The sequence below is a fragment of the Artibeus jamaicensis genome, unplaced genomic scaffold (assembly GCF_021234435.1).
Source record: "Artibeus jamaicensis isolate MK-2021 breed Jamaican fruit bat unplaced genomic scaffold, CSHL_Jam_final contig_444, whole genome shotgun sequence".
Classification (NCBI taxonomy): Eukaryota; Metazoa; Chordata; class Mammalia; order Chiroptera; family Phyllostomidae; genus Artibeus; species Artibeus jamaicensis.
In genome coordinates, this window is record NW_026521831.1 from 9661294 (window position 1) to 9675616 (window position 14323).

The 14323-nt window shown below is 36.7% G+C and overlaps 1 protein-coding gene across 5 annotated transcripts in view; it reads left to right on the forward strand.

The window, feature by feature from the left end:
* The window catches only part of RPS6KA5 (ribosomal protein S6 kinase A5), a 126285-nt gene that overhangs the window by 75201 nt on the left and 36761 nt on the right, over nt 1-14323 (forward strand). For all 5 annotated transcript variants that reach the window (XM_037130404.2, XM_053666092.1, XM_037130403.2 and 2 more), the window contains 2 exons: nt 10845-10928; nt 13234-13337. In XM_037130404.2, the coding sequence (XP_036986299.2) occupies nt 10845-10928; nt 13234-13337 (188 nt within the window). The remainder of the gene's footprint in view (nt 1-10844; nt 10929-13233; nt 13338-14323) is intronic.

The following is a 14323-nucleotide window of genomic DNA, read 5'->3' on the forward strand; positions in this document are numbered from 1 at the left end:
AAAAATGAAATACAGGGATTTGATCTGCAGTGGAGAAGCAACTTACAGACTCCCTTCCTATTCACTACACACAGTTTAACTGCATTTAGTAATAGAGGGGTGAGTTGTCACGTGTTCGTAAGCTTTGCAGTTCATCTCTCTTTTCCCTGCAAGACGACCAACCAGCTTAGTCCTAGAGAACACACCGTCACGTGAGGATTCTGGTAGCACTCCCAGAGCTGGGGAAGCTTTTCTGAGTCCCCGAGAACTTTGTCTAATGCTCTGTTGCCCCCTATCCCACCCATTTCCTGCTTAGCCAGTTTTCATGCCTAGATCCTTTCTACCTTGAAAATATTCCCACCAAACAATTTGTGTTGTGATTAGCTCTCATTTCTTTTTGCTTTCACTTCTCAGCCCAACTCACATTGAAACATCGTCTCTCTTGGAATGAGTGAGTTTCTTGTTTATCTGCTCCTATCGTACCACCTCGGTTTTCAGTTTAAACTGCACTTCAAGGAGTTTCTTCCTTGGTTTCCAGTTTCTATTTTATATCTCTATCTCTTTCTCTAACCGACCTCTCTCCTTTTCAACCTCTTCCTCTTGGGCCCTTTCTGTCACCATTTTAGCATGACTAGTCTCTCCTGTCTTCAAAGTTTTTTAATGGAGTGACAAATTGGATGGACAGACTGACCAGCAACCAGATAGATAAAAACAAGAACAAGCTCAGAATCCCGTATTCCCTTCCAGCTAATGTCCTGTTGTTCTCTTTCGTCACTGTTGGTTTACCCACTCTCCTTACTGACCCACGTGTCTCCTCTCACTTCCACGTCGGCTGCAGTTGGCTTGTATCCTTGCCAACTGACCAAGCAGTTCTTGCCAAGGCCACAGTTCACTTCAATTTTGGTGCTTTTCAGTCCTCATCCTCCTTGGCCAGTGGGTAGTGTTGGACTGGAAATTGCCTCTCGCCTTGGCTTCTGTGACACCACACTCCCTTGATGTTCCTTCTTTCTCCCTCTGTTTTCACAGGCTTTTCCTCTTCTGCCCGACCGTTCAGTCCTGCGCTGCTCACAGTCCAGTGCTGGGCCCTCCTCTCGTTTTATGTGCAATCTGTCCCGGTGCTGGTACTTCCCAAATACATGGCCAACACTGACTTTTCTTCCGGGATCCAGACCCAAACATGCCCACAGTGTATGTCCACCTAACTTTCTCATAGACTTCTCAAGTTCAACCTTTGAAAACTGAACTGATCTCCCCCTCCTTCTTTCAGTATATCTTAGTTTTATGTATTACAGATTCCTCATTTGCTTGGGGAAATATATTTTCATTTAATTTTTAGGAAGTTATGTATGCCTGAAGTTCCTGCTCATGGTGTAATACTCATCTCTGTATATTTGTTAATTTAATAACTCAGCAAATATTTATTGAGTACCTGCTGTATACCAAGTATTGTACTAGACCCTAGAAATATAGTAGTGAACATAGCAAATTCCTTGCCCTAATGGGCCTGCATTCTAGAGGTATTCATCAAATAGTTATATGACTATTTAATATGCATTATTTATTTATGAATTATTTCTAATATTTAATTTTGAGTTATGAATTATTTTAGATTACATTTTGCTAACCTAGATTGTACATTGAATAAAATTTATTTATTTTAGAAACCTTAAAAATCTTTTATATGATAAGGAGCACGGCAAATTTGGTACTTGTACAGATGTGTTCTTTTCTCAACCACAGAATCTGAAAAATCCCTTGAGATTCCGAGAATGAAAGAAGGTATTTCTAACTATCTGCAGGCTGGATATGTCCTTCATGGATTTTTTGAGAGTGCAGTTCAGCAAGCATTTGTTGAGTTCTCACTGTGAGTCAGAAGAATCTGCTAGGTATTGGATGTATGAGTCTAACTGAAGACTTTAAAAACATTAAGGGCATCTGTTCTTACCTATATATAAAGAAATAATGTCAAAATGATACATTTGTGTGTTATTATTTACCGTGTGCTTAAATATGGTCTCTGTTTTCATAATTTAACACTGAGCACTTGAAAATTTTCCCAGCATTATTAGAATGAGCCTACACACAGAGAAATAAAACTAGAAGAAAAATAGCATCCTTGACATTTAAAACACAGGTAGCTAAGTCAGTTATAACTCCCTGCTGTGGTAGATGTGCTTAAAAGAAAAGGTCTATGGATTTGTGACTGTTTTCTCATCCCAGAAAGTAGAAAAATGCAGCCTGTGCTCAGTTTAGATAATGTGATTCACTAATAAAAGAGGCTTTTAGTGAGTGCAAAGAATACAAAATAAAGCTGGGAGATCTTTTTGGTTCTATACTTCCTGGCTATGTGACATTGGGCGAGTCACTTGGTCATTAACCCCTCTCAGTCTTGGTTTCCTCATCAGTAAAACAGTATCTGCCATGTCTAGTTTAGAAGATTGTCACATGGACACAATCAGCTACTGCTTACGAAAGTGTAGAGCTCTCTGTAAACACCAGTTTCTGCTTGTAGGAGGTACTGTTCAGATTACTTTGAGCAAGATTAAAATATATGGATGAGAATCTTAAATTATTCTCCCTTAATATTCTTATTTGTAGGAAAGTTTAAATTATAGTTTCCTCTGATAAATGCCTAGTTAATAATATGTGCAAGATTCTGCTGTTGCAACATACGTTTCTCAAGATGCCTAAGGGAGCTTCAGGATCCGTAAAGAGCACGTTTGCATTAGGAATCAGATCATTCTCTAAGGCGGAGCTTGTAGTGCCTCTGTCGCCATTCCTGATTCTTACTGAGCATATATTCACCATTCTTTCCATTTGCATGTGTTACCGAAGAACCTCTTAGGTCTCTGTAAATAAGTCCCATCAATCATTTGCCAAAGCCTTTGTGGTAAAATAGGTATAACATAAAACTTACCATCTTAACCATTTTTAAGTGTATAGTTCAGTAGTGTTAATTATAGTCACATTATTGTGCAACAGTTCTCTAAAGTTTTTCCCCTTTCAAAACTAAACTCTGTACCCAGTCACCAACTCACCATTTTTTCCACCTACTAGCCTCTGGCAACTACCATTCTACTTTCTGATTTAATGAATTTGACAATTTTAAATATTTTATATTATTTTTGATTTTACAGGGAAGGGAGGGGAGGGAGAAAGAGAGGGTGAAAAATGTTAGTGTGAGAGGAACATCGATTGGTTGCCTTCAGTATGCACCCTAGGGGACCGAACCTGCAACCCAGGCATGTGCCCTGTCCAGGAATAAAACCGGAGATCTGTCAGTTCATGGGACGACACCCAACCAACTGAGCCACCCCAGTCTGGGCCTAATTTGGATGCTTTTTATTCCTTTTTCTTGTCCAGCTGCTTTGGCTAGGACTTCCAGTGCTGTGTTGAGTGGAAGTGGTGCGAGGTAGCACCCTACCTTGTTACTGGTCTTAGAGGAAGAGCTTTCAGTTTTGCCATCATTGAATACGATGTTTGCTGTGGGCTTTTCATATACACCTTTATTTTTTTAATATTATATTCATTTATTTTAGAGAGGTGAAGGGAGGGAGAAAGAGAGAGAGAGAAACATCATTGTGTGGTTGCCTCCCACTTGCCCCGCACCAGGGACCAGCCTGCAACCCAGGCATGTGCTCTGACTCGGAAGCGAACCATCAACCCTTTGCTTCCCAGTCCAGCACTCAATCCACTGAGCCACACCATTCAGGACTGTTTTTCTTGTTCTTGAGGAGCAAAATATTTAAAAATGAAACCTCTTCCTGTCTCAGTGTATTAAGATATTCTCTTTACTTTTTTTTTAATTAACACTTTGAAATCCTTAATTTACTAGGAATTAATGTTTGTGTATAAAATGAAGAGCAGATCTTATTTTACTTTTTAATAGAGATAATCCCATTGACTGTACTATTCATTGAATACTCAGTTACTCATTTCCCTACTGATTTGAAATGCAGTCTGTCAAACACCAAATTCCTGCGTATGCTTGTGAGTCTGTTTCTAGGTTCTTCACTCAGTTCCTTTTGTCTGTTTGCATCTCCCTAGTCAAAACCAAAAACCGTAAAGGCCATGCTTTTACAGTAAGTCTTAAATCTGGGAAGGTGGGAATCTTCCTTCCCTTCACTCTTTATCCTACGGTTCCTTTCTCCCTTCCCCGCACCTGCCCACTCCGTCTTCACTCTCTTATCTGTTCTCAGTCTTTGGCTGCCTCACATTAGTGTGGAATGGAATTTATAAGTTAGTTTGGAGAGAACTGCAACCTTTGGATATTGAATCCTCCTACTAATGAATTAGCATAAGTGAATATTTATATATTCCCATTTATTTTGCTTGCTATTTTATGTTCTCTAATAATATTTTATAATTTTCTTTGGAATGCTTCATGTAGTATATTATTAGGTTTATTTCTATAACTTTATAATTTTTGTTTCTACTTACAAAAATTAGCATATCTATGTTTTTCTTGCCAAAGTATACGAGTGTTATTTCATATTAGTCCCACTAATTGGCAGATTCACTTCAAATTTTTACCTCCTAGATGAATGTGATTGGCTTTTTGCAAATACTAGTTTAATATTTTTAAAATATTTTTAGTCGTATTTAGGTATTCGATTTCTTCTTGAGTCAGTTTTGGTAAGTTAATGTTTACAGAAAATGTTATTTTTTTCTTTAATTTTTTGGCATAATGTTAATAAAATTTCCTTATTAATCTATTTTAATTGTAGTAATATTTTCTTTTAAATTACTATTGCTGATTTTTAATTTTTTTTCCTTCTTGATCAATTTCCTAGAGATTTCACTTTATTATTCTCTTCCACAAATAACTTTTGTCAAGCTCTAATTTTTTCTTTCTTTCATGTTATTCCTTTATTTCTTCACTCCTTTTACTTTCTGTGAGTTTTTCATGTTTTCTAAACTTTTGAGTGGGACACCTAGTTCATTAATATTTAATCTTTTAAAATAAAACTCAGTTTCTACAAGCAGCTTCAGATGTGTTGCACAAGTTCTGATCCATAACGTTTGTCCTCTTACTCCAATAATCTAATATTCATTGTGGCTTTTTTTCATTGGGACGTGAATTACTTAGAAATGGGTTTTTCATTTTTTCAAAAACATGAGTTTTTGGTTATCTTTGGGTAAGTGAGCTCTAATTTTGCTTTCTGTTTGGAGAACAAAATATATGTGATTTTATTTTTGTGGTATTTGAGATTTGCTTTGTGATATATTGCATGGTTAATTTTTGCAAGTGCCTTGTGTTTACCTGAAAAGACAGTGTATTCTCTAATTGTTGTATATAAAGTTTTATACATTTTTTTAACATCAGGCAAATCTTCCATAGCTTCACTGATCATTGTCCTGCTTGATCAGTCCGTTACAGAAGAGATATGTTAAAATACCCATAATGATTGTGGATTTGTCCATTTCTTGAAGATCTCTCCATTTTTGCTTATATAGTGTAAGGCTCTTCGATTCGTAAGGGTGTTCAGGTTAGGAATAGTGTTATTCCCCTCATGAAATGTTCCTTTTGTGATTACACAATGACCCTACCTTATTATAATAATCCTTTTTACCTTAAAGTCCATTTTCTTGCTATTAATAAGATAATCCAGCCTTCTCTTGGTTTGTGCTGGTCTGATGTTTCTTTTTCCATCTCTTTACTTTCAATATTTCTTTGTCATTATGTTTTAGGTGTGCCTTTTATAAAAAACATATAGCTGGATTTTGTTTTTGATCCAGAGAGTTTCTGTCTTTTAACTGGTGAGTTAAATCTGTGTATTACAATTACTGATATATTTTTATTTTTTCTTCTTACTGTGTTTTTCTTTTTATCATACTTTCTTCTTGCTTTCTCCCTTCCTTTCCTGACTTCTATTCAAATGATAAAGATTGCTTTATTTCATTTCTTCCTATGATCTAGAAGTTGTGTATTCTATTTCTATTCTTTTAGTAGTTATACCCTGAAATGTTTAACTTATATAATGACTTTATTAGAGTCCAAAATTAACCATTTAAATTATGTCCATGGTTGTCACGACCACTTTGAGAACATTAGAATGTTTTAACTTCAATTATCCATCTAATTTTATATATGATTGTTACTATTTTAGTCCCACCTTATATTTCCTCAAATTAATCATTGCTATGTAATTATTATTTTCATTATATAAGTGCAATACTTGTTTATATTTTTCACATGTTTATCTGTTTTCTCTGCTCATTGTTGCTTCTTACATCTTACTCTTTTCTTGTGAGTTCAGTTTATTTTTGAAGTGTGCCCTTTAGATTTTTTTTAGCAAAGATCAATGGATAATAAATAGTAACTCTCTCTTAATATACCTTTATTTTGCCCTGTATATCCAGTAATTATTTATATGTATGTATGTATACATATGTATGTGTATGTATGTGTATATACGTTTACACACATATACACACATATCTAGGAATAGACTAGTTTTTTAAAAATATCTTTTTATTGTAAAATAAAACACAAAACAAAAGTATGGTTTAGTGAGTTATTATAAGATAAACACTCTTGTAACTACTACTCAAGAAATAGAAATGCATCAGGTGTGAATATATTTTTATTTAGTTTGCTTGGGACTCTTGAAACATTTAGGATAATTTTCTCAAACATATCTTCTATTTTACACATTCCCTCTTTAGTTGTATCTACTTACTCTGCCTATTTTTTGTTACTATGTTTTTTCATTTATATAGTTCTCTTTGATTCTTTTTCATATCATTCTTATCTTTCCCGTGCTGCTGTATTGTTTCATGGATATTTTCCTTCCTTTATATCGTTCATCTTTTACCACATACTGGTCTTTTACAGATTAGTTGTCTACCATTTAAAGTAATCCTTTCTGTTGCATTTATGGAGTCTGGTTCATTTGTTGGTGTTTTTATGCCTCCAGGGCTTCATCAGGGTGAATCCTGGGCCAGCTAAGCTGTGGGAATTTCTCTGGTTCTGCTCTGCTCCAGAGCATCACCATGTTGGACCAGATTCTCTCCCTTTCCCAGTACCACGGGGAGAGTAGTAGTCCATGCCCCAAACCTACAAGAGATGCAAGCCTAGCCATGTGATTCCACAAGGAATGCGCATTGTTTGTTTTTAAAGCTTGGACCCAACCGAAACAAACCTGTGCAAGCGAGTGAAGTTTATTTTTCTAGACTTCAATTTACTCAGGGTTCAGCTGTCTTAGGTTCCAAGGTTTGCGCAAGAGTGTTAATTCCAGTCCACCCGATTTCAGCGGAGGGCTTCGCCTTTTGTCCTCATAAAAGTATCAGAAATCACGCTTCTGGATTGCTGAGACCTGAAACAAAGTTCCTGCCTTCTTTCTGGGCAGCCACAGCACAGGTCATATGCCCCCCTCACTGGTTTTCAGTGCCCTCCTCAGGGCTGGCACTTGTCGGGGTCACCCTTTCCAGGGATTAGAGCACAGTCTTGGATGGTTAGCAATCCAATATTCACTTAATATCAAACACTTCTAGGTCATTGTTGTGAGATTTTTCAAAATTAGGGTGGGGGAAAAACCCAATGTGGAGAAAGTTCTTGTCATTGGTAATTTACATTTAACTTATAAATTTATAATGAGCAAATAATGGAATAAAACATTGGCAAACAAAAACTAGGAATTATTCATTATAGTTTTGAGAAATACTTGAGAGCTTGGCAACTGAGCTCCTATTCGGATTCTTCTCTAGGAGGAAACCAGTTCTTGTAGGGTTTTTGGGTTTTTTTTACGCAATGTTATCTGATTGTTCCAAGGGACAGTGAAGCCTTTTTGATCAGCTGATTACGTAAGCACAGCAACATTCCGCATTATCGGCCCGAGTGGTGCACACACGCTGCTTTCACTGTTTTCACATTCAAGTAAATTCTCGTTCACTGTATTTTAACTTTGTGTTAGCTTTACTAAGTAATGTTCCTTGCACAATAGTGTTAAATTAAATTCTAAATAGGTGGATCGACTGTCTCCCTGAGATTACTGTATCTACATTTTGAACAAACAGTAGCCACAGTAGAGTGCAGCTGTGCCATCCCAGCCTCTTCATGTCGTAGTTCACGAAATTCGACCGGGCAGCCTTTCCTGCCTCCCACTCGAAACCTTCCCCTGTCGGGCCTCAGTCTGCTGTCTAGGTGGGATTACTGGAATTATCTGGAAGTTAGAGCCCAGAGGAGGCAGAGGGAGCAGGTCCAGAACTGCAAGGGGATTAAATGGCCGTGGTTTCTTTCTTAAATGAGAGACTTAAGAAATGCTTTGTCTTTGTTTACTATTATTATTCCTCAGTGACTGAGACTTCCCAACACTCAAGCTTTCATTTTACTGCCTTCTAGAATTCCTATCAAATAGATAATTGTGTATTCATTATTTGTTAAGTAGACACTACCTATTCCCCCCATTAAAAAAAGAAAAAGCTGAAGGAAGAGCGTGGAGATGGGGGAGCATATTCCAGCTCTTCCCGTGGTTCTCAGCGCCGTCCGTGTCAGGACTATAAAGAACTGAGCGCATGGTTCCCACTGGCAGACAAGGAAGACACCGGAAGTCTTTCTGGCAGTAAATCTGTAAAATATGCATGTTTCGTGCCCTTTCACACGAAACGTATGAATGTCTAGAGTTTTGAAGAAGAGAATGCAGATTTTCATAACTTTCATGATTTGTAAAATTTAATCATTGTCTCAGAAGGAAATGCACATGATTTCAAAATGGTTTGTGACATGGGGTTGCCTATATAAATGAAAACGTATATTTGCAAAAAAGTCTAGTTTTCTAAATAAAAATCTGAAAAGTCAATAAATTGAAACCCATTATCGTTTTACTCATAAGGTAGTTTGGAGAATTATTTTTATTTTTTCAGTTTGCCTAAACTTGATTTAGCACATAATGTTTTCAAGGTGTCTTGTCAGATGCGATCAAACACTGAAAAATGACTTAGTAATTTCTGTGTGTTTCTCCATGTCAGCTGTACAGTAATAGTAATGGTTGCTTAATGTCCAAAGAAAGGGTCCCTGGGTGATAGTGTATTCACTAAAAGCATGCTTTAGTTTTAAGAAGTTTGGATTTTTTAAAAAGTAACTTTGTAGTATTTCTTCTTAAATAATTCAGTGAACAGATTGATGCTTTCTAATACACACATTTTTTCTGTCTAAGCGTGTCTAACAAAATGTTTAAAATTATCCATTACTTTTTATATACAAATTTCTATGAAATAAATTTTATTTAGCTTTAATTTTTCCACAGAATTAGCATTTGGTACTGAAATGATGAAGCAGAGAGATAAAGGCTTCGATGTGTGATTTATATTACGGTGCTCTGCCGGGTAACCAAGCCTGTTTTTGCAAGTCCACATATGATTGAATAATTTCTTTTAGTTTCTAGGTGGACAGTAATCTTTCAGTAGATGTAGTAATGTAGCAATCTTTCAGTATGTAAGTATATATTCAGTATATAAGTATATATTCAGTATATGTAGTAATCTTTCAGTATAAAAAGAAGTAAATGAATTATAGACTGTATCTTATTTTTATTTATATATGTTTTACATTAAGTAGTTTTAATACATTTATTATCACAGTGTTGGAATAAATGTATTACATTCATTGTTTCTGGGCTTAACTTTCAGCCAACAGAGTAGGGGACTTCTGCCACTTCTGTAACGTTGCTAGAATAGTGTTCTTTACACTAGAAAATTGGTAAATAAGAGGAATACTTCTTTTTCTTAAACCTTACTAGTGGAAGAAGAGTCAAGTATAAATGGAAAATCTTCCTCTAAAATAATTTTATAAAAGTATTTAAATGGCACCAAAGTGCCTCTGAAAGTTTCAGTTATAGCCATATGAGTGTACATTATTAAAGAGGAATTCTTATCTCTATGTAATATATCTGCACTACAGTTTATTTAGCTCTTTGTTACATTGGGATGAGTCATATGACACAGTTGGTTATTTTAAAAATTGTTTTAGTTCTTAAAATTAATTTTTAGGCTGATATGTGAAATTAGCTCTTTTTAAAATTCTACAAAGGAGAAAAAAACTACCGTATTTTTTGGACTGTAAGACGCACTCCAACCCCCACCCCCCCATTTGGGAGGAATGATGGTTGTTAACGCTGCTGTTGAGTTCTGTTTACATTTACATTGGTGAAATACTGTGTTATTTATGTTATTAAATATTTTACCACATTTTTGCATTCAAAATTTTGCTTTTTTTTTCTATTTTCCTCCTCTAAAACCTAGCTGCATCTTATAGTCCAAAAAATCAGATAACTGGAAGAGAAAATCTTTTTTTTTTAAAGACAGTTGGCTTATCATCACTAAACACTATCAAACAATGGCAAACCTAGACAAGATGGTGTGGTGGGAAATTTTTTTCCCTTTTTTTATCTTTGGGTTCCCTACTCCCCTTATTAATAAGCCATTGGCCTTCCTTCCCCCTCCAAGTTTTCCAGTGTTTTCCCAGTCCTGCCTATCTGGAAATAAAGCTATGGAGAGTAAAGTGTTAGGCAGTTCATGTTATCCTAGCAGGACTGTGCATTCTTTCAGAAAACAATAATTGAAATCTACACATAAACAGAAAAGTAGGGAATGAACGGATGCACAAGTGGGCAGGTGGGTGCATAGGGGAATGAATGGTGGTGGGTTTCGCACGGGAAGTCATTATGTGCCCAGGACTCATCCTCTGTCAGTGATGGTCCGTCCTGGGGAGAAGAGGGACTGTCAGGTAGTGTCTGCCACCCTGTGTTCTCTGCTCTGTGTGGTGATTAACCTCAACCACTGACATGTAGTGTGAACTCTCTTTTTGGGTCATTTGTCATACTAGCTTGAAATAAAATCTCTTTTTGTTCGATTGTTTGTTTAAGGCGGAAAGAGCATACTCCTTTTGTGGAACTATTGAATATATGGCACCAGATATTGTCAGAGGGGGCGATTCGGGGCATGACAAGGTATGTGCTGTTTTTATATATCGCTGTGAAATGTATAGTAAGAATCCTAGTTAATGAGTTAGGTGCAATCTCTTCAATAGAGTTCTCTTTCTGGTCTTGTCTTACCTTTATTTTTTTATCCCCTTTGCTATATACACGGCACATTATGATACCTAGTGTTTTGGAGGAAAAAGATAATAGAAAACTTAGGAATTCTAGATTTCCTGTTTTTCAGGTTTTATTGCTGAGGATAATTTCTTGTTTTATAGAGTAACACTCAATTCTTCAAATAACTTTTATGTTATTTTCATTAAAAGAGTCTTGAGCAAAACACCAGTTGTAACTCTATTTAAAACAAGAATCATTCATTTTCTCTGCATAGGATCTCTGCCTTTAGCTCACAGCTGAGCCGCAGTGCAGTGGTGTTACCAAGTGCACAAACTCCATATTTCCTGTCTGTGTCGTGCTGAATGATTTTGGACAGTGCTTATTGGCATTATTGATTTTTGTTAGGAAAACATACAAAATGTATAGTTAACTCACCTTTAGTTGGTATTTACTTTCTAAGAGATTGTTGAAAAGGGAATCTTGTTGTCTTATTCCCAATTTCTTCTAAGTTTGTGGAGATACTGAAGGCTTTCTTGGTTCTCTCTCTTCAACAGGAATAATTGTTATGACTATCCCTGGAGAAAGAAAATAACCCTTTTTTAAGCATTCAAGATAGGCTAAGTTTGTTTTCCTAAGCCCTCTAAAGAGCTCAGTTTTTTATTCTGCTCATTTTCCTTTGTTATGTGCAAAACGGAAGTCTCCGAAGAGGTCTTCTTGGTAGTTTTAAAATCCAAGTAACATATTTATTCTTCCTGTATTAAAGGGTACAGACTTGTTCAGTTCTTTCCTAAAACTTTTGCTTTATTAATAACTTTCTCCAAATAACGGATTTTGACTAATTTTTGCTCCTCACATTCCCTTTTCCCTCGTGCCCTTTCAAAACCCCGTATATACAGTCCAGATATCTCAAGTGTGGAGAATGTTTGCTAATGACTTATCATTTATCTAAAGCCTGTTCTTTAAGTTTTCATGACTAGGAATCTGATTGTAGAGCTGTATCAATTTTAAGAGTATGGTTTCAAATCCAGCAACAAAACATTCTCAGGGTCCCAACTCAGAGCAAAATGGCTTGTATAAATAAAAGAATTGAATTGTTGGTTTAGTTTGCTTCAAGGTATTCTTTGCAACTATTGGGAAATTTGGTAGGAATTTATACCTATTAAAAGTTGAAAATTACCTTCTTTGACCTAATGGAATCAATTTGTAGGAAGAAAAACCTTATATTGCTCCTAGAATTTCCACACACCTGAGGTCCAGAATACAGCTGGGTCACTGGGCGCACATGGAAAGCTTGGGGACTGCGACCTGGTTCGGTGAGGCATGGCACACACGTACACGCAGTGCCCGCCGGGTGCCCGGTCCTGTTTCTGTGTCGCTGCCCCGTGTTCCCTGTAAAACAGCTCCAGGCTCTTAAATTTTGCATCATCGTTCCCTGAAACCTTGGCTCTGAAATTTGGAAGCAGAGTTTAAAATTTCAGTGTCCAATGAATGTCTCATTGGCATAAGCTCCTACATAAAACTGTTACCGAAACCTTGATTTGGGTAATTACAAAAGAAGCGGTTTCCAATACAGCAGCATTCAAGATTATTGTAATTTGCTGTGTTCTCAGTTCAGGAAACTACTGTACAAATTGGGTTTCAATTTAGATCACATTTTATTTTACGCTATTTTAAATCCCATTATGCATCCCACAAATTAAGACTATTAGGTGTATGTGATAGGTTCTATAAGAGGAATTGGTTTAGGTGGTTATGAGAAAAATACCTCTAGATGGGACTTTTTTTCATTTTTGTTCTTTAATTTTATATTATTTATTGGAGCTATATAATTATTAAAAATGCTCATTGGTACTTTCCCCTCTCTGTCGTAAGTCCACAGGTTTCACTTACTTAAAAATTTTTAAGTTTATTTTAAACTTAAAGAAAAACTTTTTGATTAACCAAAATAAAACCATTACTAGTTTAGAAAATTATTAAACCACTTTTAGCTTATTGATTGATGGCCTATTTAAATTTTATTCTGAAGGTACCTGAATATATGTTCTCTAAATGTCTTTCTTGCATGTGCTAATTTAATGCCCCTTACACAAAAAGCTGTTTACAAAATCTTTTTGTTAAAATATTTTCCAAATATGTAGCTTTATTTTGTTCATTTTTCTTTCTTATAAATTGTACACTAGTTAATATTCTATCAAGTGAAATCGCTGTTGTTTTGTAGGCAGTTGACTGGTGGAGTTTAGGTGTTCTAATGTATGAGTTACTAACTGGAGCGTCTCCTTTCACTGTTGACGGGGAGAAGAATTCCCAGGCTGAGATATCGAGGTAAGACTGACAAAATAAAATGAATGTGTTGTTGCTGCAAAGGCAATGATCCTATTTCCGTAATTCGGGTGATGGGGAAAAGTGATTTTTTTTAATGGGGATAGACAAAGTTATGTTTCGGTGGCTCATTTTTGTTTATAATCATATGGATGTAGATAGATAACCTTTATATTTCTTGATATTTTATTTGCCCAGATAGATCTTACATTTCAGAAGGAGATCATAATTTTTGTGTGTTCCAAAGCATTTGGCATGTTGTCTTAACTTAGTAAGTGCATGGTGTATTGACGTTTATTTGATGGACATTTTCTTCCCACTGTAACCATATTATAATTTCTTTGTGACTTTAACATAAGTAAATAGTAGTGCTATTTTTCAATTCATGTATATAGGCTTAATTGGAAGAAATACCGTAAAGTCACGCTCTTATAGGTTATCTTAGCATTACTTCCCTTCATAGGAGTTATGAAATTGTATTGCTGGAGGACTTCCGCCAAGATGGAGGTTTAGGTGGATGTGCCTTGCCTCCTCACACAACCAAGTTTAGGGACAACTAAATATTAGCATCAGAAAACACAACCAGAACACGGAAAACTGAACTTTTCGGAAGTCCGCTAACAACAAATTCTTCGGCCCGACTGGTAAGGGGCGAAACCGGCCTCGGGTGAGGAGTTACAAAGGAGAGCTCGATCGACCCGGGCGCGGAATCCAGACGCGCGAATCCAGTCGCACGGGTTCCAAACCCAGGATTGGACCTAGTGAGCGACCGAGCGGCCCACCGGGTGAGCGACTACGGAGGAGTCAGTGGGGAGGCGGTGGCAGCGAGTTGACTGTGGTTGCCCGGTTGCGCGCGGGTGAGGGAGTGAGCGGTCGGACCGGCGGCGGCGCCATTTCCCCGCTCTGACCACGCCCCCACATACAGCGTCACAACCCAGCGACCTGGGACTCCAAGGCGCCGCTTCTCTCACTTAAAGGGCCAGAACAGA